Source organism: Ciconia boyciana, chromosome 20, assembly GCF_034638445.1.
Source record: "Ciconia boyciana chromosome 20, ASM3463844v1, whole genome shotgun sequence".
Taxonomy (NCBI): Eukaryota; Metazoa; Chordata; class Aves; order Ciconiiformes; family Ciconiidae; genus Ciconia; species Ciconia boyciana.
In genome coordinates, this window is record NC_132953.1 from 8,600,638 (window position 1) to 8,622,723 (window position 22,086).

Genomic DNA, 22,086 nt, shown 5'->3' on the forward strand with positions numbered 1-22,086 from the left:
TGTGTGTTACAATGCCTTGTAGAAACACTGAAGCTGCACCTTACTGGGGTCCTGTTTGGGAAATGAAGCATTGTTTATTCTCTATGCAAAGTCCACTGAATGTAACAGATGATAAACATAGTGAGATTATAAGCACCCCGCTGTAAGTCTAAGTCTTTTATGGAGCTGCTCTTCCCTTCACGGGTTTTCTGGCTGGATGGGAGTGGGCCGGTTCCTTGCTGCTACCTCAGTGGCCCACCAGCCTGCTGCGGACGCCCGTCCTCAGGCGGGCAGGGCCCGACACCGCCTCCAGGCACGACGGCGGGACAAACGGACCCCTCCCGCTCCCCCCTCCCCCCCCCCCCCCGATCGCAGCTCTCCCGGTGAGCAATGGGGGTGGCCCTGAAAAGGGCCTTTGTGTGGTGCCGGGGGGAGCTCGGCCGGCCGGCCGGCCTAGTACTCCTGCGACTGCTGCCCACTGCCCTTCTTGCCGGCCTTGGTGGGGCCCGCGCCGCCGCCGCCCGTCTTCTTGGGTAGCAGCACGGCCTGGATGTTGGGCAGGACACCGCCCTGCGCGATGGTGACGCCGCCCAGCAGCTTGTTGAGCTCCTCGTCGTTGCGCACCGCCAGCTGCAGGTGTCGGGGGATAATGCGCGTCTTCTTGTTGTCGCGGGCCGCGTTCCCCGCCAGCTCCAGGATCTCGGCCGTCAGGTACTCCAGCACGGCGGCCAGGTAAACGGGCGCGCCGGCCCCCACCCGCTCCGCGTAGTGCCCGCGCCGCAGCAGCCGGTGAACGCGCCCGACGGGGAACTGCAGCCCGGCCCGGGACGAGCGAGACTTGGCCTTAGCTCGGGCCTTACCGCCGCTCTTGCCACGGCCAGACATGGCGCCTCACTACGCTGCGGGCGCTGCCCCCTCCGCTCCGGAGCTCTGCGGCGAAGTGAGGCGGGAGGTCCCGCACGCAGCCTTTTTATAGCCTTCCGCAAAGTAGGGCTCCGCTCGTTGGACAGCGCCACCGCGCCTCCCTATTGGTGCGTCTGCCGGAAGAAACTTTTTGCTGACTGGTCGCCTCTGCGCCACCGCCGTGCTTGCCCCGAGTCTATTGGCGGCGCAGGCCGGCCAATAAGAAGCCAAGGCGCCAAATTCATACTGTGCCGAGGCGGTTGGTGCGCGCCGCCTCACGGGGGGTGTGTGAGGGCCGCCTCCGCCCGCCACCGCCGCAGGCCTCGCACGGTGGCGGGCCTGCCTGCTCGGCGGGAAGCTGCGGCCGGTGTGCCGGCAACGGAGGGGTTGGGCACAGCGCTGCGGTGGGCCTCTGTTGGCTGCTCTCGGGACGAGCTGACCATCTCGCTGAGAGCCCCTCGTCCTTCCTGTCTATCCGTGGGCGGCCAAAGCACCTTCTGCCCGAGCGCTAGTGCTCCTGACAGGAGGTGGTAAGCCTTGGAGATCGGCTCTGCGCAAGGAGCTGTGACTGTGTCGCCTCAGGTTATGTGCCTAAGGGCTGGTGGCTGTAACCCAAAGGGGTGGGGGTTGACTCCGATGACCGAACCAGCGTGATGCCGCCCCAGGTAGGCTGCTCCCAGAGCTTTTGGAGGAGTGGGGCCAGGCCCTGGTTTTGGCCTGGCTCCTCTCCAGAGCGAGACAGAGGATCCCCTGCAGAGGATCCCCGCCTGTAGGGGTACTGGGCTTATGGTGGCGTATGGGGGAAGAGCATTTGGGGATGTGTAAAACCTACTGTGAGATCCTTTTCAGGGGATTGTGGGAAGGTGTGAGATGTATTACGGCTTGTTTAAGGGAAGCATCAAAGGTGGGGAAGGAGTCAAAGTGGACTGGGAGGAAAAAACATGGGAACGTGGAAGGAGAAGCAGGGTGAAGAAGGTGGTCGTGCGTGAACACGTTGCCAATTGGTAGCCTTTATCTTTGCCGTCCGCCCTGTCTCACTAAACTCCATTTCTAGTTTTTTTCCAGGGTGAGGGGACTGTCTACCCTGTGTGCATACGTATGTCTGGAGGTCTAAGTGCCAGCAACCGCCATCAGGCCACGGGTCAAAGGGGCCAGTGTATATGCAGTACCAGCAAATGGGAAGACTGGAGCATGTGCAGAGGGGCACCGGGGCTAGAGTGGAATGCCAGTGTGTGTGATCACTAGCGAATGAGCCAGACTAATGAGCGAGTAGGATAACGGGCTTTGGAGCCAGGTATCCAGGACCAGATACTGGAGAGATGGGGGTCGGCAGGTTGCTTACTGGAGAAAATGGGGTGGGTGTCTGAGAGTCGGCTACTGGAAGGCCATACATCTGGATCAGCTAGCAGAGAGATTAATTTCTCTCCCTCCCTCTCTAGGTGAGAAGATTTGAGTAACAGCAAGTGGAGTAGTACTGCGGACCTTGGGTGTTCGTATGCCCTGGTGCCAGGAAATCCAGCGGCTAGTTACTGGACGGACTGAGTGTTTAAGGCCAGCTACTGAAGGGATTCATAATGTTTGTGCGTGTGCGTACACATGCGTGTTTATATGAATCAGCAGACTTCCAAACTGATCAGCTGGAGAGGAGGAAGAGGATTCGCCTGCTTGTACCATTCACGTTTGAGTGCTGTGTGTTTTCCGTGTTGATCGGTGTCGCTGGGCATGTGCATTTTTGCCTACCCGGAATACGTTCCCAGCCTCGCTACTGGCTGGACTTGGGTGCGTGGAAGTGCAGCAGCCTTGCATCTATTAAGGTACCGGACTCAGCAACTTCTGCTGTCATCCATCTCAGTGTCCCTGTCTTTGCTGTTGCACGATTTTGCTTTTCACTCCTGTTAATCTCACGCAGACTCTTTAACCTGGTACTCCAATGGCTGTTATGTGTTTTTTATGTCAGGTAGGTAGCAATTCTGTGGTGAACTATGGTGCCAGATACTGCCATATAAATAATGATTTGTATTTGAGGAAAAGGTGATTGCAGCCTGCAGGGTCTTAGTTCCACGCTAAACTAAGGCTTTTACTGATGTCCTCTGTTACGCCAGGACACGGCGATCCTTACTCTGCTAGCCTGTTCCAGACGTGTCCTGTTCCACGAAGGAAGGCAGGAAGGCAGATGATAAAGATGTTCAGAAATAAAAGCCCTTTGGGGGGAACGTTCCCGGTAGCTGTGGAAGAGGAGGGAGTCTACTGCAGAAATGATCAGCCCCCTAGCAGGGTAGCAGGCCACAGAGCTGTTATCGTGTAACCTAGTTTCACTGCGTGTTGATACTCTTGAGGCAAAGCACTGAAGGGGAAAGGGTACCATGACTTATTTTATTCTCAGAGCGCTCTGAGTTTTGGGTATGGTTTATAACATGTTACTCTATGTCCATGGACCAAAGACAGGATTGGAGAAGCCAGGAGAGGTTCTGGTTTACTTATTCTGCTGTACAGAGTCTCACAGAAGTTCCTGTTTTCTCTCTCGGGGAACAGTAACATGCTTGTTAGATGTATAGAGACTTCATCTTTCCCACTTGCCCTAAGTGCTGTGAGTGAACATCGGGGTCATTTACTTCCCCTCCGAAAGCTATTCCCAGTAACAACGATGTCCAAGTAGTGGTGGATCTTTTCCGTCAGCAGAATCAGACAAAAGCCTTCCATGCTCAAAAAAAAAAAACAACCCAGATGATTACGGTTCAAGACTGGCCCACGCGGAGTAGTTGCTTGCATTTTGACAGGTGTCCTGAGGTTCTCGGAGGGCCGGAGTAAGATCAGTTGAATCATTCGGTCAGCAATTGGAGAAAATTGCCTGGCAGGTACAACTCTTTCCCCTGCTCCCCAACAGCCCAGTCAGACATCATAAAACAAGCGCACTAGTTGGTACCGGATTGAAAATGCAATCGTGCTGCCCAGGACCTAGGTAAAAATCAGACAGACAACGGAAACGTTATAGTGTTAAATAGTTTACAGGCTGTCAGATTCTTCCTTTCCAGATGGATTTGCTACGCTTCCTAGCGTGCCTCGTTTCACTAAATAACGAGATCTAGGCTAAACTTTTTAGGTATAGAAAGATGAAAGGCAGAAGTCTAGCCCAAGTCCTTAGTTCTTTCTCCGAGAATCGCAGCTACCCATGGGGGATTTCTGCATGTGCCTGCGCACAGTTACACTGCGAGAACAAGCAGATGAGATGAACGGTTGGGAACAACTCTTTCCTTCTTAAGGAGCCTATATGATAATGTAAACCCTCTGGTTTGTCATGGAAAAGACCTTGTGCCAAAGCTACAATTCAGCATCCTTACAAGAAGGTGCTGCCAAGACTCCTCTGCTGTGACTGGGCTCAAGATCAAGCGGTACGTACTTCCTGTCCTCTCCCATCCCCGATGGAGTCTGCCTAAGCCCTGTTCGGTCTCCAGGTTTGTTTGGTGGAAGTCCTTCCTCCCAAACGGGTACTTGCCTAAGTGTCTCTTCTCTTTCCTAATAAGAATCTCTTACCTTTGATCTGAGGATGAAAAAATAATTTTATTGTGGGCAACTAAGCAATGCAGGCCTTTCCAAAAGCGGTGTTTCTATTCTATTATGCACAAGAGTTCACGTGCTGAAGAGAGGTAGTGGCAGTATCTGTGAGGCACGTTATCCTTGTGCTCTAAGTTGCTTCAAAACGCTCCTGCACCCCCCTCAGATTCCAGATACTGCTGAGCTGCATGCCATGCTTACGCAAGTCCACCAGCCAGAGGTAACTCTGGGACTGTGCTATTTGGTATGACTAAAAAACAGGAACATGGAAAAAGGTTGTATTGGGTCAGGGTGACAAGGCACTCTGCTTTCCTAATGTTTTTCTAGCATCCAACGATTCATGCTTCAGGAATCTTCTCAAGCTAACCTAGGGACCTTGTATTTATTGGCTCTCAGTGAATGGGGGTGGGGAAGGGAGGCAAGGAATCTGCTTCCTCCTTGAGCTGTGTAAACCTCCAATTCTCCTCAAGTGCCCCAGCTCAACTGCATCTTGTGGGAAGAGCATGATACTTTACTTCCCCTGTTCCCCTTGAAACTCTTGAGACTGATTTGGATCTGTTTCTGTTGCAGAGTACATCTTTCTACTGCAGGAACCATTTGTCTGACCTGAATGAGTAGCAACAGGAGAGTGAGGTTTCGCTCATGGGTGGGTCCAATCAGCTTTATAACAAAGTTAATAAGTGTCATGTTATTGCACTCGGTGTATTCACCATCTTCATCCGTTCCACTCTTCACATCTACTATGTGCAAGATCTTGACTGCCTGGGGAAAGAAATATTGCACGCTATTTCATCAGGTATGTCTGGTGCTCACCAGCTGGTTTTGCCCAAGATCCCTTTTGCTGTACCATCCCTGAAGTCTGGCTCATGCTCTTAGGAAAAAGACATGACAGGCTTATAATAGTCCTGGGACACCGCTACGTGACGGACTAAGCAGAATATTTTCTTCTGGATTTGAGCCAGGAAATAACTAGTGAACCCAGAAGTTCTGCATTCCCTCCCATCCTGTTCCTCTCGCGTTTGATCGTACTCTCTCATTTGATCGCCTCAAAATGCACCTGGATTTTGAATGTTTTCCAGATATTACCTTCAGAACGTTTGTTCCCAGGGCAGAGAGGCTCTTTGTTTTGAATTTGGAGTAGCTCATCTCCAACTTTCCTGTACTCGGATTGAGCCTAAAAGAAACATCACAATTTTAGTCCTGATAGAGCAAGGACACAGAAAGATCCCTACATAAGCAGGCTTAGATCCCTAGCTGAGTAGTTGAGAAAGAAATCCAGTGGTGGAAAAAGCAGGAATCATCCAATACACTTAACAACAGCTGCTGATACCTCATCCCTCAGATTGGGCAGAGTCAGGAGGAGATTCCTCCCCACCGCACCCCCAATGCATGCATAAAACTGTATAGTTTTAAAAATAAAATAGGAGAATCTAACATCTGCACAGATGATTGCCGACAGCATAGTGCCATGGGATGCTTGCCACTACGAAATCTTAGCAGATCCTTCTGCAACAGCATTAAAAGCAGCCTGTATCAATTTCTATCACTCTTGTAGCTGAGAATAATCTTATTCTAACATTGTTAAAAATCACTTTTCTGTATCTGGGGGTGGTCAGAAGAGTTAACTCCTTTGAGAAACCTCTACTGTATGACTCGAGCGAGCCCGCTAACTTTTAACTATAAAACTTACTTTGATGGCTTTTACAAAGAGCACCTACCACCACCTTTCTCAGCTGATGTTGGAGATAAAAGGCACGATCTGTGGTACCATTATAGGTCACTTGGGTACGTTACCTCGGCAGCCGGTGACGGGGACAAGGAATGACGTGGAAGAGTTGAGGCAACGAGTAGAGGAAGTTGAGCACTTGCGGGATGAAAAAAAGCAGCATTGTTTTGCTGAAGTGCCCCAAGATCCCCACCACGGCGAAGGTCATGCCGGCAAAGTAGCAGAAGGTGTCCCCAACAAACACTCGAGATGGGTACCTGCGATCCATGGGGCAGAAAAGCAAAGGTCTGTCACGATCGCTGTTGCTGTGAAGATGACTTTATAACCACTGAAGGTGTTTCTGCGTGGCAGGTTAGAGGCCAAGAGGGAACTGCAGCAGATCTACACAGTAAAAACCACAACTGCAGGTATTTATGCTAAGAACTGCGGGACTGGGACACACGACTTGCACCGAATGCGGTATGAAAAAACAGCTAGCGAGACGTATGCGGGAGCGTATTCTGTGCATTTTGGTGAGCCGGTGTGACCGTAATTTTTCTAATAAAAAGAAAAGCTACCAGTGCATTGCTGCTCCGCACTCTTGGTTCTGGCAAGAAGCTTGTCTACGCTCCAGCGTCCTGCCTGCACATCGGTAAGTGCTTTTGTTTGTTTGAAAAGGGAGGAAGCAAACAGCAAAGGACATTTCTGAAGAAAGGCTGAATGTCCATCCTCTTACCAGTTGTGGTAAAACAGCCCCAGCGTGGTAAAAAAAAAGGGAATCATGAAGTAGAGAGAAAAAATGTGATCATCTCGATAATCCCCTGTAGAAAAAAGAAACAAACGTGTTTGTGATAAGACAGGACTGGTTGATTTTTAGTAATGCCAGACATTGAAATCTAGGATTCTATCTCCCCTTGCTTTTTGCACCCCCAAACAGAGATGTTCTCTTCCTTACCGTTTAACTCTACAATGTTGAATACGATAATGGAAGCAGCTATCACCAGAGACTGCCCTGCTTCAATTCCGTTGATTCCAGCGAGAATGTTGATGGCATTGGTGCAGAACACTGCTAGCATGCCCATGTACACGTAGTAGAGGATACCTGCAGGTCAGAGCGAGCCAAGTGCTTTAGTATTCGCGGGTGAAGCAGGCCCCGGTCCGATTCACTGAAGCTCTTGCATCCCGCTTTGTACAACGACCCGTTACCTAGCGATCTCGGTGAGGTTTGATTAGCGATCGGTAGCTTACTAATAAATCGCTCCCTCCCCTGGGAATTGGCCGTCACATGTACGCGTACGTACAACACGGCGATTATCCACGTGGCGAGTATCCACGTGGTGCCTATCTACGCACGGTTGAATGCGTGCTGGGTTTCTGGCTGTTCTTTCCAGCCTAATATTCAGTGGGTGGAGTTGCACCCTCTCACTGGTTCCTTGAGCAAATCCTTCGTGTGTTCCCTCTGCAGCACAGAGTGCCGCCGGGTGACCCCTTCCACCGATCGCTCGCCACTTGGATGATGGCTTCCGGCGATTCAGAACTTACCCAGGTCCAGGTGCATGCCCAACAGCATCCGGAAGGGCTTAGGCACCACAATGGTTGTGTTCCCAAAGTTGGTGAAGTAAACCATGAGCAGCGGGAGGGAAGCCATGGTAGGAAGAAGGAGCTTGTGGCGCCAGCGCAGGTTCAGAACGTCATCTGCGAAGCCCAGGAAAACCATGCAGCAGATGGCGAGGAGCGAACCGATGAGCTCCACGAACTGCAGGACAGAGAAGAGGACCCCGGTTACCGGCGGCCCCTGCCTGCCGCGCCCCCAGCGCCACGCAAGCCTCACCTCGTCGTGAGGAAAGGCCGCGCACTGCTCCTCCACGAAACACCTCAGGAAGGGCACGGGGATGAAGCAGAAGAGGATGATCAGGAACACGGCCCCGCTGATCACGCCCTGTGCTTCGGGGCTGAAAGGCAGGTAAGGCGGGGAGTCAGCCCGGCCGGGGCCGGGGCCGGGGCCGGTGCCGGTCCGGCCCTGCGGGGCAGCGCTACTTACACGGGCCGCCGTGAGGCCTTGTTGAGGTCTTCGCCGAAGAGCCGCGCGGCGAGGAAGTGGTCCTTGAAGGCCGGGATTAGCGTGAGCGTGGCCACGAAGCCCAGCAGCGACCCGCCGAGGTTGATGAGGAGGGGCACGGCGGGCCAGGCCGCCATGGCCGCGGCGGGCGCTGCCCCTGCCAAGGGCACAGAGCGGGGCCGGGCGCGGAGCGCCTCCCGCCGCGCGTTTCCAGCCGGACGCTAGAGAGGAGGCACCGGATGCGCCGCCTCCCTCCGGCCTGTGGGCGAGGGCGGCGCCATCTTTGGCCCTGGCAGGGTGAGCCGGGCTACCGGGGGGGCTCCCGCGTTTAGCGCTGGCGGGAGCGAAGAGCGGAGCGGCCGTCGCTTTCGTTTCCTCAGATGTTGGGGAAAAAACAAACACCAATAAAATATCTTGCGCGGGATCTTCGACCGCCAGGGGATTAGTTTGTAACGGCAGCTCGAAGGTCGCCGGGCCGCCCGGCTCCCAGCCCGCGGCCGCGCTGCTCTGTCGGACCGCCGGAAGAGGTGGCTGGCGGCGGCAGCTACGAGGTTGCCCGGGCTGGCGTCAGCGAGGCGCAGACCCGCAGGCGCGGAGCACCGGGCGGTGAGCGGCGCGCCGGCGGCGGGGCCGGGCCGGGCCTCCCCTCCCGTCTCCGCCTCCCCTCCCCCGGTGGGAGGTGGCAGCGGCTGAGCCGGCGCCGCCGCCGCCCGCCCGCCATGCCTGCCGGCCCGCCGTGAGTCGCTGCGCGCCATGGGGCCGGATCCGGGCTGGGCCGCGCTGGTGCTGCTCTTCGCCGCCTCGCTGCTCACCGTGGCGGCCTGGCTGCTTCAGTACTGGCGGGCGGCGGCCCTGCGGCGGCGCGGGGCGGCGGAGGAGGAGGCCGGGGCCGGGGCCCGGGCGCTGCTCGCCGCGCTGCTCGCCCTCCGGTCCCTGCGGGAGCAGTGGCAGCGGGCCTGGGTGCGAGCGCTCAACAGCCAGGCGCGCCGGCACGGGGTACGGCGGGGCCGGGGTACGGCGGGGCCGGGGCGGGGGGAGCTGCCGTCGGGAGCGGAGGGGGGAGCGGCGGCGGCTTCGGGGCGGGCGGGGCCGCCCGCCCTTTGTTCTCGGGCGCCGGGGAAGCCTCCCTCGGCGGGAGCCGGAGCCCCGGTCGGGTCTCAGGAAAGCGGCTGATGGAGCAGTTGGAGGTTTCCACAGCAACCTCTTCCGAATTTTCTGGTGTTTCTTCCCTTTCGTCTCCCAGCGTTACCGTTGTATCGATCTGTCGTTCTGAAGTTCACGAAGGAGAATATGCCTCGCTGATTCCCCGTGGAAACAATCACCCGGTAGCTCGCGTCGCCTGCGGGGCAGGGGCTTTTGCCCACAAAAGCTGTGGTCCAAAGTCTGTCGCCGTCTCCTTTTTTTTCGTCGTATGAACGGGAAGGGGGAGCCTTCCTGTTAAGTCGCGTGGGAAAATCAAGAGCTAAAAAAGGTTAGCGTGAAGCTAATGTGTTTGAAGAAAAGGAAACGAAAGTCTTGAAGAATGCGATGCAAACTTGTCTTCGAGTTTTCCAGCATGGTTGGAAAAGTCTCTCCCCTTTTGACCAAGTGGGTTAAATTCTGGGCTAGGGGCAGGACGGAAAAGCGGATCTCTTGGTGCAGCCCGGCCATGTGAAAAGATCAGGCGATTGGGGGAGGTGGGGAGGAATGAGAAATTATTAGTCCCCTTGCCCCCAACCGTTGTTAGTTGTATCAACGTGAGAGCCTTTGTAAAGTCCAACCCCACAGGTAGTGTCATGACTTTGGCTCCCTTGGGAATGTCTGCACAGTGTTTTTTCCAGTGTACCTTCTGCAGCTCTTCATTTCTCTCTATTTTCACTTGCCTCGGTGTAATCCCCTGATAATAACTTGCTGGGATGAGATGAAGAAATTGCATCTTTGAGGAAGGCAACTTAGGAAGAAATGCTTGTTTTTTATTATGTGTCACCTGCATGGTACCTGTGTTTTTTTGGGGGGAGGCCTTAGCTTCCATCAGCAAGTATGGGGCAGTTCAGTTTTGGCCTTTTGTTTTCCTGCTTAAAGTAGACAGTGCTGTCTGGTATCTTGAGAGCAGAGGGATTAATAAGGCTCATTAAGCAGTTACGCTTGAAAGTAACGGCACAAGACGGAACAAATCTTAATTGCATAGGTCAAGCACGGCGTTCTTGCAGTTCTGTAGTCCTTAACTGTAGCACAGCAGAACCCTTTTTGAAAGGATTTCATCAAATGATCTCGTTCAAAGTACAGAGCAAGGGCTGTGGTTGTTCTCAGGTGATGGTTGCCTCCTGGCATTAGGAAGCACCAAATGACCAGAATGGGATATCTGCGCGTAATGAGCCGTCTTTGTGTTCCTTTTGCAGCCTCGGACTGGGAATGTTTTTCTTTTACTAGCGTCGAGCACTGTAGGGCAGAGAATATTTTAAAATATCGTCCACCACTCCTTTTGAAAGGATGTATGAAGTCACTTCAGACCAGGTAACTTGGATTTAGAGCACAGGCTGTTACAGGTTTTGTAAAGAAAGCCATAGCCTGGTCCCAGTATCCCGTATGGTGGCTGTGTGGGAACGGTGAGTTTTCTGAGAGACTTTGTTGTCTGTCACTTCTACGAGGCGAGATGGTTGAGCGTTACTACTTGGAAGAGCAGCGTGTCTCAAGGCAGGTTTTGTTCTTGTAAGAAATGTAGGATCAGCCTCTACAAGTATTGTGCAGGTGTGAATGCGGATGGGCTGTCTGCGTAGGATTGTGTACTCCTGTTACCCGGCTGATGTTTTTACCTGGTAAATTATATCTTCTGCCTGTTACGGATGGATCAGGGAATTGACTTGTTCCGAACGTTACCTTTCTTAACGCTTGTCTTATGTATGTCGCCTCTTCCTGTTCTGAGGTGTGTCGTGAAGCTGGGTGTTGCTTATTGCCGCTGTTTTGGACAGATTTGGTTCATTGGACCTGTCTCACTGATGCTCCACAGCTAGTTTTTATTGTTCTCCTTTTGAAGAAAGAAATTTTTTTTGTTGTGTTCAGTCCTTTGCTTTCCCACCTGAAGTTCTCTCTGCTCCACGCGTGGCATGACTTCTCATCTCCTCCTTTGCCTTGTTAGATTGACTCACCAAATGTTAGATCGACTTGGAAAGGTTGGCATAGTTTCTCCTTTGTTGCTACTTGCGATAAGTGAAATTGTCCTTTTTAACAGAAATGTCGTAGCACCCGGTCTCTCTTTCCCACCTTAAATCTAGCTGGCTAGCGTTAGGAAATGGGAATGGATGTTTGTATCCCCGTCCAGGCTCTGATGGTGTCGAAGGACAGAGTATTCAAAGTTTTTCATTGGTTTTAGGATGAGCTTATCCTCTGCCGGGTTTTCAAGAGATCGAGTGCTCTGTTCCCAAGAGGTTTGCAGAAAAATGGGTCTTTCCACAAAGGTGCGCTTGATCTTCCAGACGCAGGGATAAAGGTCAAGTTAACCATCGAACCATAAGCTTTTGTGAATTCGGCCATTCCTTCTCTGGTGATTCTTTGTCTTTTAATTTCCTTTAATGTCATCAGTTGCTTGCGCTTAGTTGTCAACAACTGAGAAAATGGTAAGGTCCCTGTTCCAAAATAGGGCAAGAAGTTTTCATGGCGGGGGGGGAATCAATTTGCCCTGTTGTTGTGTTTGCGTCCCGTTTCTTGTACTGGTTACTTGGAACAAGTTCAGAAACCTTCATCGTACTCTTAAGAGAGTCAGAAAACAGTCCCTGAAGTATACCGAGGGCAGGAGGAGTCCAGCGTGCGGGCCTGACTCCTCTGAGGGAAGGTAGGACTGATTACAAGTAGTAGCCTAACGAGTACTAACCGGGCTATGTTCTTGATCTTACAGGATGAGGTACAAGAAGAATGAGAGGGTGGTGCTGTATAAAGTGGCTGTGGGACTGCAGCCTGGAACTAAACGAGACTAGATTATGTACTGTAAGATTATGCTCTTGATAGTTACACTGGGTAAGATGTGAGAAACTTGATCTGGTGTTTAACCTGTCAGCTGCTAAAGTCCTTCCTTCTGCCTGCCTCCATTCCTTTCTCCCTCCCTCCTCCTCCCCGCCTTCCCCTGGTCATGCAAATAGTCAGGTGCAGCGTTGAACCTGAGATCCCCATCCTGAAAAAGCGGTTCTTTTTGCTGTGGCAAACTTCCGAATGTCAGGATACGTTTGGCCAATTTATTGTACGGAAGCCAAAACCCTGCGGATCCTGCTGGTGTCGAACCCTCAAAGCCAGCTCTTTCTTTTGTGAAAGACTGAAAGTAAGTTCGTTCTGATACGACGCATGTTGTATTGAGGGGACCCGCTGCCTTGAGTGACGCTTAGCGGCCCCCCTACCGTTGGCTCAGTACAGTGGCTTGCGTAGGGCAAGCCAGGGCAACTGCTGCTTCTCTTTTCAAGACCTGACGGGAAAGTCAAGGGCCGTTCTCTGGGATGGAGCACACAGAGGCGGAGGCCTTCTCTCTTTAGAGAGAGGTCTCGGCAAGGGACTGAACAAAGGCGAGAACATTTGCGAAGTGCCTCTCCCCGTAGAAACGCACCCTCTCCTTCCGTGCCCCTCTTGTCAGAATGCCGCGGTCGTGGTGGTCAAGTGTCAGCAGCGGCCCATGTCTGATACGCTGCGCTTTTCTGTCACGCACTGAATTCCTTACATTCTCTCCAAATGACCTGAATTTCTAAGTTCCAGAATTTAGAACTCCTGTAAGGTGAAGATTAGCTGATGGCTGAAACGGCCCGGAGGGCCATGCTTCAGTTGCTGCTGCAGTTGCTCCTCGTCTGGAGCAGGTCCACTCAGAAAGCAGCATTGCCACAGTGAGTTGCTGGGTCTAAAAGCTGTTCTCTGAAGTGGGGCCTGGTGGTTGTCCTGGGGGGCTGTGTCTTACGTGGGATTCTGGATAAGATTGGGAGTTACCTGGAGCTGCTTACATCTGTTTAACTGCGAAAAATGCTCCATATTGGCCCCTTTTCCTCTCCCGCCCCTCAGGCATCCCATTCCTGCCAATGCTCTGCTTTTGAGCCGCAGAATTCCAGCGCTCAGCCCCCTGCTCCTCATAAAATGGGATAAAGTGGCTGATCATGTCTAGCTGGGAAAGATATAACAATGGTCTTTTTGCTAGCGTTTCCCCCTTGAGCCTTGGAAGTAAGACATGGAAATTCTTTCAGACACACAGAAGAAATGGCACGGTCTTCAATCGGGGGTGGAGGTGGAAGACTTAGTGTGGGCCCTGAATCCACGTGACGCTTGCAAAGCCATGGAGATACGTGGTGGTTGTTCAAGATAACTATCTGTGTAATGATTTCAGTTGCATCTAAACTTTGCGATCCATGTAGCAAGTTACTGCGTTGCAACATTTGGCCTAGACTCGCAACTGCCCTTTGTAACGCAGTTGTTCTTGAGGTATCTCTTTGTCAGGCGACGAAACAAGTGAAAAATTGCATTTTGTCTTTTAGCTAGCGCTTTGGTACTGAGGTTTTGCGCGATGCGTTCTGCCGAGGAACTCTTTGCCGACTCGTACGAGAACTTTCATGCTACAGCCTATGGGGTCAGGAGACGGTGACAGTAGAAAAAGAAGTAAGACCATTTAGTCTCGGTCGTTGCAACTTTGCTAACATATTGCAAGGCTGATTAACTTTTCATTGTGTGCCCTGAGGAATTATGTTTTCAAGCGATCTAGGGGGCTGCCAAATGAGAAGAGAGTAGGGACTTAATAATATGAAAGCACTAACTTTAATTGAAAAATTTTTTTTGAGACAATACTCCTCCGGTCTTTTAAAAGTTCAGTGCGATTAGGTGAAGTCAGCCTCAGGTTGACTCCAGTCTTCTCTGTGTAGTCCATGTGCACCTTCCAAAGACCACAGAACAGGAGACTTGTTCTGGGCTGGGTGTGTGTTAGGTTTTTTTGTTTTGGTTTTTAATGAAGTTGCGTAAAGGGTAGTCCTGCCGTCTGCTGAGATCTTGAAGGAGAAGCAGTGTCTCCTTTTTTGCGGTGCATTGTAGTTTTCAGGTAAACCTCGGTTTAGAACCGATGGCAATTCTGTAGTTGAAAATGCACCAGCCTTCTCATAAAAAGCATTCCCCTGTGGCCCCCTCCTCCCTAGTCCCTGTCTCCTACGAAATTATTCTTGCATCCGGTCGAGGGAAGGGGCATAAGGCCTGATAGTCCTCGTTGCAGTTGACAGCGGCTGCTTCCCCGCTCCCAGTCTGACTCCACCCCTGCTCTCCTTTTAAGCCCCAAGGGGACTTGGGGATAGATTTATGCTTAGAAGTGAGCGATCTGACTTTCTCCTGGGTAGACTTATTCTTAGCTCCTTTTGCTGTCACTTTCTTGTAATTTCATCTGTATTGACTGACAAAAAGCCATAAGGAAATGCAGCTCTGCAAAGCGGGGTTTAATAGTGGAATTGCTGTGGAGGAGCAGATGGTTGTGAGTGTGTCAGGCTCTCGGCGTGGACGCAGAAGGGTGGAGGGTCTCGGCCCTCATTCATAAGCCCGCTTCCACAGGCTTGTTGGTATGGCTGGGGAAGAACCGTAGATTCCTGAATTGATTGCCTGTTCAAGAGCTATCTTTACCGTCCTCTGGGTGCTCTGTCTCATTTTCCCTTGTGCGTAGTCCCAAGAAAGGGAAAGGAAAATGCTGAAGCTGGGGTAGAAGTCTCATGGTTTGCCATAAAAGGATCACAGAGGGAGGCTAGTGATCCAGAGTCCTAGTCCTGGAGGAATGCTGCTCGGTCGCTTCCCTCTTGATAGTCTGTTTCCTTTCCTTTGTTGTTTCCGCATGGCTTCCTTCAGCTTGGTGAATTTTAAAAGAACGCGTCCTAATCTCGTTCGGGTCTAGATTTGCCCACATTTCCTCATGTTTCCGAATCACGGTGAACGTGAGGATGTAATCCACATGGTAGGAGCTTTATAGGAGTGCATTCATGGTCAGAGCACGCCAGCATCTGAATTCAGGTGGATTCTGCTAGGAGCATGATCTGAGGGAGCTGGCAGCAGGCAGATGAGGGTCAGTCCGCCTTGCGGCTGTGTCTCATTCTCATCCCTGGTACTCAAGAGAGTGGCTTCAGTCACAAGGTGCCACTTTTTTCCATAGATCTTTAAATGTTAGCAGCTGGCATTTCTTATTTCCCGTTTGGATTTCAAGTTACTTGCCTTAAAATGGGGCAAAGACTTGAAAGGAATTGAGTTGCCTCTCAAGAGCATGCTACCCTCCTCGTTTTATTTTTCCTCTGTGTTTTCTCCCTGCCTTGGGGTATGTATAGGATCGCGCTACCTTGTGCATGCAGTTCATTCTGAGCCGGCTGAGTAACGAGATCTTTTGAAGTTGGCCAGCACCTCCCAGCTTGGTGAGACTGTGACATATTGGGAAGAACAGGGCAACGGCTTGCCGCTGATGTTTATATACTTGAGTCATTGGGTAGAGGTTCTGGTTGCAGAGAGAAAGGGCTGATCTGATATTCTGGACTGACCCAGATGGGTGAATGCACAGCTCCGGTGGATGAGGCTTGCAAGAAGAAGAAACAGTAGGCATTAGCAGTATGAAGCAGCAGGGAGTGATCCAACATTGTTTCTCCATTGAGTCTTTCAGTTTTGAAGTTCGGTCACTGGGAGAGCTGCCTCGTGTCTGCGTTGAGAGGAGGGCATGCGTCCAGACTAGTTTTTGACAGGCAGGTGGCTCTTCAGGTTGTAGTATGTATGCTGGTCAGATTAGTGTCCAGGAGCCCCTTCCGACCCCCTTCCGCCTGTCACCTGAGTCGGTCTGTTGCACAGAGGTGGCGGCGCACAGTCTCGTTCGCTTGAGAAAGAGAGTGCGGTTTCCCACACCTTTACCCTCCCTCTCAGTCACCCTGGCCCTAAAACATAAGCAGCTCAGCAAACGGCCGTGCCCTTGTGCTCAGATTGCCTGCTCGCTCTCTCTTTTTGCCCCTTGTGAGCAGAGGGAATCTTTGGGGAATCTTTGAGGGATAAGTTTCATGCAGGGATGCTCTCAACTCTTTATCTTGGCCTTGTATTTCTTGAGAAGGGTTCTCTGTAGAGAACCAGTCCTTTTATATTCCCAGAGGAAATCCTCAAATGAGGAAGCGGGATCCTTCTGCAGTGGAGATGGTAATCTAATAAACCAGGAGAGGGTGGAAAAAGGGAACAAGTCGAGGACAGGAGCTGATGTACCATATGCTGAGGGTGGATTTTGTTGTTGATTGGGGTGGGTTTTTTGTTTGTTTGTTTGTTTTACTTGGGGCAGGATTAGTACAGAGCAGGGAGAGAGAGAGAAGAAACAGCAAAGCTTCTGCAATGAAGAAGGGTTAACGCACTTGACTTATAGTTGACTGCTATCCAGAACAATTTTCCATTCTCATTTGGGCTTGCCTGTCTGAAATTAACGTAGCATTTGTGAGTCTGAGTCTTGACTGGAGACCTCGTTTCCTTTCTCTTTCTGGATGAGCCAAGGTGGGTAGAATTGCACTGTGCGACGGTTCCACCTGCTGGCCGGATTCATGGAAATGGACCGGAGTGTCTCTGGGGCCCCACGTCAGAATTGTTCGTCCTCTTTTGAACTATCTGGGATACCTTGACCATCGGGTACTAACAGAGTTCTCTTTTTGTAGAGTTCAGTGCAGATCACATTTGAAGAGGGTCCTCAGTTACCACCAGCTGCACACATAAGTCGCGTGACGTGCAAAGGACAGTCGGACCACAGCATGGTAAGGCTTTGCTGCTGTGAATTGTACGGTGTGGGGTTTCTCCGTTGACTGATGGTGTGTTCTACGGATGTTGCCGAGGCCTGCGCAATGGGGATGGTGGAACCGGGGAGGTTTTGTGCGAGGTCTGTTGTTGAGTTCGGAGGCCTGTCGACGGGCTTGTGACATTGCGGCTCTGGGGCTGCTCGTTGGTGAGTTCTGGGAGAGCCCCAGGGGGGGATGTGTTGGTGGAGCTGGGGCATATGGATGCTGAGCCCGAATATTGGGATCCTACAGTGGAGAGAAGAGCGCTCCTGTCACCGATACATCTTTACTGCCTCATGTACAGTCTGAAACGGCAGGTTCGCAACGCGGAGCTGGGTCTGGGAGTAAGCCTGGTGTTTCTTTCCTGCCACGATGGGTCAACCTTGCTTGTCGCTTTTAGACGTTTTGCCATCGCACGGCTGGCTCTCGCCAAGGATATAAACTCATGTTCTTCTTTTTCTCTCTAGGTGCTGTCCTGCCATCTGTCAGCTGAAGCTGTGAAATTCCCTGTCTCAGTTACTCAGCAGTCCCCAGTTGCTGTTTCTGTGGACACCTATCATGTCACTCTGGCTGTGCTGCAGGCTCAGGTAACAATTGTAAGAAGTTAGCCATTGAACTTGTTCTTTCACCCGGCCCCATGCCGATCGAGGAAGGAGGACCCAATTTGGTGCAAATAAAGGCCTCATCATGCTGTAAGAAGCAGCATGCTGTCACTAATGTTTGGCGGGGTGGCAAATATTCCCGGTCTGCGTGCTGAGTCCCATTTTCTGAGTCTTGTTCTGCAGATCTTGGCAATGTAACGTAGCTGTAACAACATCCAGAGAGATCTGAGGCACAGCAGTGTTCTATGCTGTGTTCTTAAGTGGGTGTTTAAGAAGCAAAAGGTCCACAGAGTTCAATTCCCCTCGCGGTGTGAGGGACAGGGAAAGATGCGTTCTGTGCGTATGTACGATTATGGTGTCGTCCTGGTTGTTGGTGCGAAAAAGAAATCCACGGTGAGTGGTTTGCTTGTCAGTGCTCCCCTTAAAACATCCACAAGAGTGCGATACCTCTTGGTCCACACAGATCCACAAGGTGTTTTTCTGTGTGTTGAATATTGGAGATGCTTCTTCCAGAACAGAAGCTCTGTGAAATCGCAGTGTGGGGTAACTCCATAGTCACTTTCTGGCTGGTTTTGCTTCTCTGGAATGTGATTTTGTCCCCATCGTGAAGAAGGGCTCGACGCTGGAGACTGTATCTTGCTTGGAGACCACGTGCTTGTTTGCGCTATAGGGAGTCATGGTGAAATTAGAAGTAACTCTGTGGTAGCAGAAGCCAATCCCCTGCTATTGCAGGTATTGCAGTTGGAAGGTTGTTCTAGAACCCCTTTGCTCTCAGAAGCTTTATTAAAATTTTCAGCCTATGTTTATCAGATCATCCCGGTTTGGTTTTGTGCCTCCCTTCCGTGGTCGTTTAAATAGCTCCTCTCTCTCTCCTTGGCGTTTAGTGCGCCTGCTGCTGATATAGTTGTGGGTGGCAGCTGCGGTCGCTTTTCATCTTTGCGTAGTCTCTTGGAGCCAGGTGGCCTTTGTCATGTCTCATCAAATTGCTCCTCTACTTGCTGGCATTTTCTAGGTCTCCTTGTCTGCGCCTATTGAAGTTTTGGGTTGATCGTTCTTGTAGAGAATTGCGTGTGGCATTCTAATTGAGGTCTCACTGCTGCATTGTGAAATGCTGGTAAGGTTACCACATGCCTGTCGGTTGGAATGCTTCAAGTACTGTATTCCCAAATGTGCCTTGCCTCTTTTATGCACCTCTTGTTGGTTACTTACTTGGCTACTGTGTCCCAGATCTGCCGCTTTCGACTGACGACCTTCTGTGTTCATGGTAAATAAATGTCAGTCTGTCAATTACTTTAGAACTATGTTAAATTTAATTCCCCTGTTTTTACTAGAGATAGTGGGTCAGGAGTTCTTCCTGTGTGGTTCTGTTTCTGTCTGTTGCATTAATGATGCCTTTCGGGTGTACAGGTGTGCTACTTCTTTTCAAGTGAACCACGAGATGGCATACAGTCTGGTTTGTTGTTGCAGACTGTTGGTGACCTGGATGAGTTTTCAATCTGAGGATGATCTCCTAGAGACGCATTGCTAACTTACAAATGGCTGCGCTTAGGTTTGGCAATAGTTAATTGATGTAGCTCAGTAAACATCCCGTGTCAGTGCCCGACTCGCCCTTTCGGATTGTCCTGCAGGCTTTTTCTTCAGCCAAAGAAATAACCCATCGTTTTTCCCTCTGATGGCCCCTAGGCATCCGAAGGCAGCGAGGAAGCCGGATCTTGCTATGGACGATGAGGCTTCTGCAGCTGCTTCTTCCTGTAGGCCCGGGACCGCTTGTGTTCTTAGGTTCTGTCTCTTATGGTTGTGCTGGTGTGAGGGCCTTTCAGCTGCTGAATTTGAAGCAGGGCAAAAAGCACCTAATGTTAACAGAGACTGTTCCTGACTATGGGTGTTTGTTCTGGGCCAGGTGGAGATCCACTTGGAGGAGATACAGAACGAAGGTCTCCTGGTGTCGTGGATGTTCAAGGACAGACCAGATTTGAACCTTTCTGTTCTTCCGAGACTTCAACTTCGCCAGGTGAGCGGCAAACGGTGGGAGGCCGGACTCGAGCGGCGGAAGGGCGGGAGGGGCAGAAACAGCGCCGAGCCAAGAGGAAGGCTGCTGCGGAGGGGAGAGGTTGGCAACTCGCTGTCGTGGCCCTTTAGGGCGAGGGAGAGGGTTCTTTCGCCCTGGAACCCATACTAGCTCACCTCTGTCAAAACAGTGCCTCCTCAGGAGGGCCGAAGCAGGACCGATGTCTGTTGTCCGAGTCTGGTCTAACAGCTGAATGGGAGTCTGCGTAGCGAAAAAGGCTTTCTGTCTGTGTAGGTCCTGCTGTTGTCAGATGTAGAGCTGCAAAATGAGCTTGGTTGGTTCGTGGGGGTTTTTTTGTGGGGGTTTGTTTGTTTGTTTGTTTGGGGCTTTTTTGAGAGGTTAGTGTGTGGAACCTGTGGGTATTAGAGGTTTAATGAGCTGAACATGGGCGTGCTTGCGCTTCTGTGATCCAAATAGGTTGGTTGATTTGTTTGTTTTATTGACACCCTTGTTGCTTTATCCTGAGTAGATGTAGGAATTTGGCTGTTCTCCCAAAAGTGCGGTGGTACCATCTCACGAGGTGGTGAGGATGTGGCAAACTGTAAAAGCTGTATTGTCAAAATTTGCAACGGGTAGACTACAGACGTAGAGGCTGAGTTTGTCTCATTTAGACAACTTACATTTGCCTGCAGCTGTTAGACGGAAGCTTTAAGCACTGAGGAGAGTGTGAACAGGATACGGGAAGAGTACCTGGGAGGTTATTACCAGGAGAAAGACGGTGTAGCATCTTAGAGGCTCGAGAGGCAGTTGGAGCTGTATAAGGAGAAAATGTGTCGGCCTCATTGTGACTTTCCTGCATTTCCTCTTGATTTGCGGAGAGAAGAATGAAGGGAGAGCGGATCTGTCCACCATAAAGGATCTGATTGAGGATACCATTGTCAGCACGCAGCCAGCCATGATGGTGAATCTGAAGGCCTGCACCGCTGCAGCCGGTGCGGTAAGTCTCTCTCCTCATGTCATTCTTGTGCCTTAAACACTGTGCCCTGGGGCGCTTCTGAGGGCTGAGGCTCAGGCAGGAATCCAAGGGTTGAGACTCGCTTCTGGGCAACAGCTGCATCCCGGCCTGCGCTGTCATAGGAGTTGGGGTACTGTGGCACGGGGAGTAGGGATAATTAGAAACTGCTCTGAAGGGCAGGTCTGTTTGTACCTTGTTTCCTTGAGCGTTGAGTGCCGGTTGTGTTGAGGTGGAGCCGGACTGCCTGAGACGCATCTCTGTTTTGGCAGTCTATCCATTGCTCTGGACGCCAAGGCTCCACCAGGGCAGCCTTTACAGACATGGAACGGTTCGTGTTTTGTCATCTTCAGTTGTCTGTCTGGCAGCCAGCAAGCTTGTTCTTGTCTGTCTCTTTTCATGTCTGCTTTAAATTTCCCATCTGAAATAACATGGGGTCCCACCGGAGGTCGTTAGCTTGGGGAACCTGCAGCGTCTCTCGATGGCTCTTGTGGGTATTCCCCTATGTTGGTGTGAGGAGCTACTTAGCAGATGCAAGGACGAACGTCGCGCGTCTTGCTGCTGTCTGCTGGCAAGTGAATGATAAAGGCATCGATCTTGCTCTTGTCATTCCTCAGGTACCCAGCAATAAGTTGACTCAAGAGTCCCCGTCCGGAGTAGCAGCAGCCCCTCTGGCTTCTAAGCTGTTGGTCCGGAATCTTCGAGTGCTGAACTTGGGCTGCCAGGGGAAGGGAGGTAAGCGTGAAAACATTGCTGATCTGCAGGGGCAAGCGCGCAGGTGGTGAGATTGGAGCGAGTGGATGTTTTGGGTGGGTCTGAATGGAAAAGAGTGGTGTGCATCCGCCAAGCCGCTGCCTTGTGTTGACGAACGCATGCGTGCGCTCTGTCCCTCTGTTGCAGGAGTTGGGGAGATACGCTGCGTGGCAGAGCTAGACAGCCCCTCGCAGCAGAAGCGGACGAGGCCGGTGACAGCTGGCAGTGCTGGTGCTGCAGCAGAGATGGAGTGGAATGAGGAGCTCTTTCTGTAAGTGTCTGCCCTCCTTCCAGCTGGCACAGTGGAGGCAGACCGGCATGGTCTCTGGGTGTCATTACCGCACTGCAGTAACTGATGCGTACGGTGCAGAGGTGAAGTCTGCACTGCAGGGCGGCATGTGTTTGTGCTGCCCACCTGCCGGGCTACCGATTCCGGCAATTGGCCCCAGCTTGCATACTTATTTCCCCCTCCCCTGGACGCTCGGTGTTGTAACTGGATGGGCAGAAGTGTCGATCGTGGGCAGCGTGTGGGAGCGGCAGGTGTAGAAGGCCTGGAGCATAAATCTCGGCCTTCCAGAGAGATCGCCCTCTCAGCTTCCCCTGGCAGCCTACACAGCCCTGCAGGGGACATGAACCGGAGTTCTCTTTGGTGTAGTGTGCTGCCTCTTGTCGTGTCCTCCAAAGTAGCGCACGTGTACTGGAGCTTTGGAAAAGGTGATGAGGCGTGTGAGATTTGAGGGGGGGAAGATATGGAATGGGGTTGTTT

At 51.8% G+C, this 22,086-nt stretch overlaps 3 protein-coding genes across 18 annotated transcripts in view; 1 reads left to right on the forward strand and 2 right to left on the reverse strand.

Annotated features, from left to right (window-relative positions):
* Positions 1-49: 49 nt before the first annotated feature.
* Positions 50-934, reverse strand: H2AX (H2A.X variant histone). Its single transcript, XM_072884818.1, has one exon. The coding sequence runs from the start codon at positions 862-864 to the stop codon at positions 433-435; it is 432 nt and encodes a 143-aa protein (XP_072740919.1). The 5' UTR covers positions 865-934; the 3' UTR covers positions 50-432.
* Positions 935-3,236: 2,302 nt separating this feature from the next.
* DPAGT1 (dolichyl-phosphate N-acetylglucosaminephosphotransferase 1) lies at positions 3,237-8,414 on the reverse strand. Its single transcript, XM_072884813.1, has 9 exons — positions 8,181-8,414; positions 7,971-8,091; positions 7,682-7,895; positions 7,095-7,241; positions 6,876-6,960; positions 6,229-6,417; positions 5,521-5,608; positions 5,041-5,196; positions 3,237-3,837 (listed from the first exon to the last, which is right to left on the reverse strand). The coding sequence occupies exons 1-9, from the start codon at positions 8,333-8,335 to the stop codon at positions 3,772-3,774; spliced, it is 1,221 nt and encodes a 406-aa protein (XP_072740914.1). The 5' UTR covers positions 8,336-8,414; the 3' UTR covers positions 3,237-3,771.
* A 460-nt stretch (positions 8,415-8,874) lies between these two features.
* The window catches only part of C2CD2L (C2CD2 like), a 66,064-nt gene continuing 52,852 nt past the window's right edge, over positions 8,875-22,086 (forward strand). For 14 of the 16 annotated variants that reach the window (XR_012045943.1, XR_012045938.1, XR_012045939.1 and 11 more), the window contains exons 1-7: positions 8,875-9,194; positions 16,829-16,924; positions 17,413-17,532; positions 19,448-19,558; positions 20,439-20,552; positions 21,185-21,302; positions 21,468-21,591. Coding sequence is in view for 5 of the 16 variants with exons in the window: in XM_072884805.1 (XP_072740906.1) it covers positions 8,952-9,194; positions 16,829-16,924; positions 17,413-17,532; positions 19,448-19,558; positions 20,439-20,552; positions 21,185-21,302; positions 21,468-21,591 (926 nt within the window). In the remaining 11 variants the exon portion in view is untranslated. Of the gene's footprint in view, positions 9,195-9,479; positions 9,670-10,576; positions 10,692-16,828; positions 16,925-17,412; positions 17,533-19,447; positions 19,559-20,438; positions 20,553-21,184; positions 21,303-21,467; positions 21,592-22,086 lie in introns of those variants that run through there. The other 2 variants (XM_072884808.1, XM_072884809.1) reach the window with 2 other exon arrangements.

Bases quoted from the DNA above. Each gene is read 5' to 3' on its own strand.
- H2AX (XM_072884818.1), bottom strand. From the start codon at position 864: ATGTCTGGCCGTGGCAAGAGCGGCGGTAAGGCCCGAGCTAAGGCCAAG.
- DPAGT1 (XM_072884813.1), bottom strand. From the start codon at position 8,335: ATGGCGGCCTGGCCCGCCGTGCCCCTCCTCATCAACCTCGGCGGGTCG. The intron at 6,418-6,875 runs GTAAGAGGATGG...CATGGATCGCAG, and splicing joins GGGCTGTTTTACCACAACTG to GTACCCATCTCGAGTGTTTG. The intron at 5,609-6,228 runs GTAACGTACCCA...TGTTTCTTTTAG, and splicing joins CCCCGTCACCGGCTGCCGAG to GCTCAATCCGAGTACAGGAA.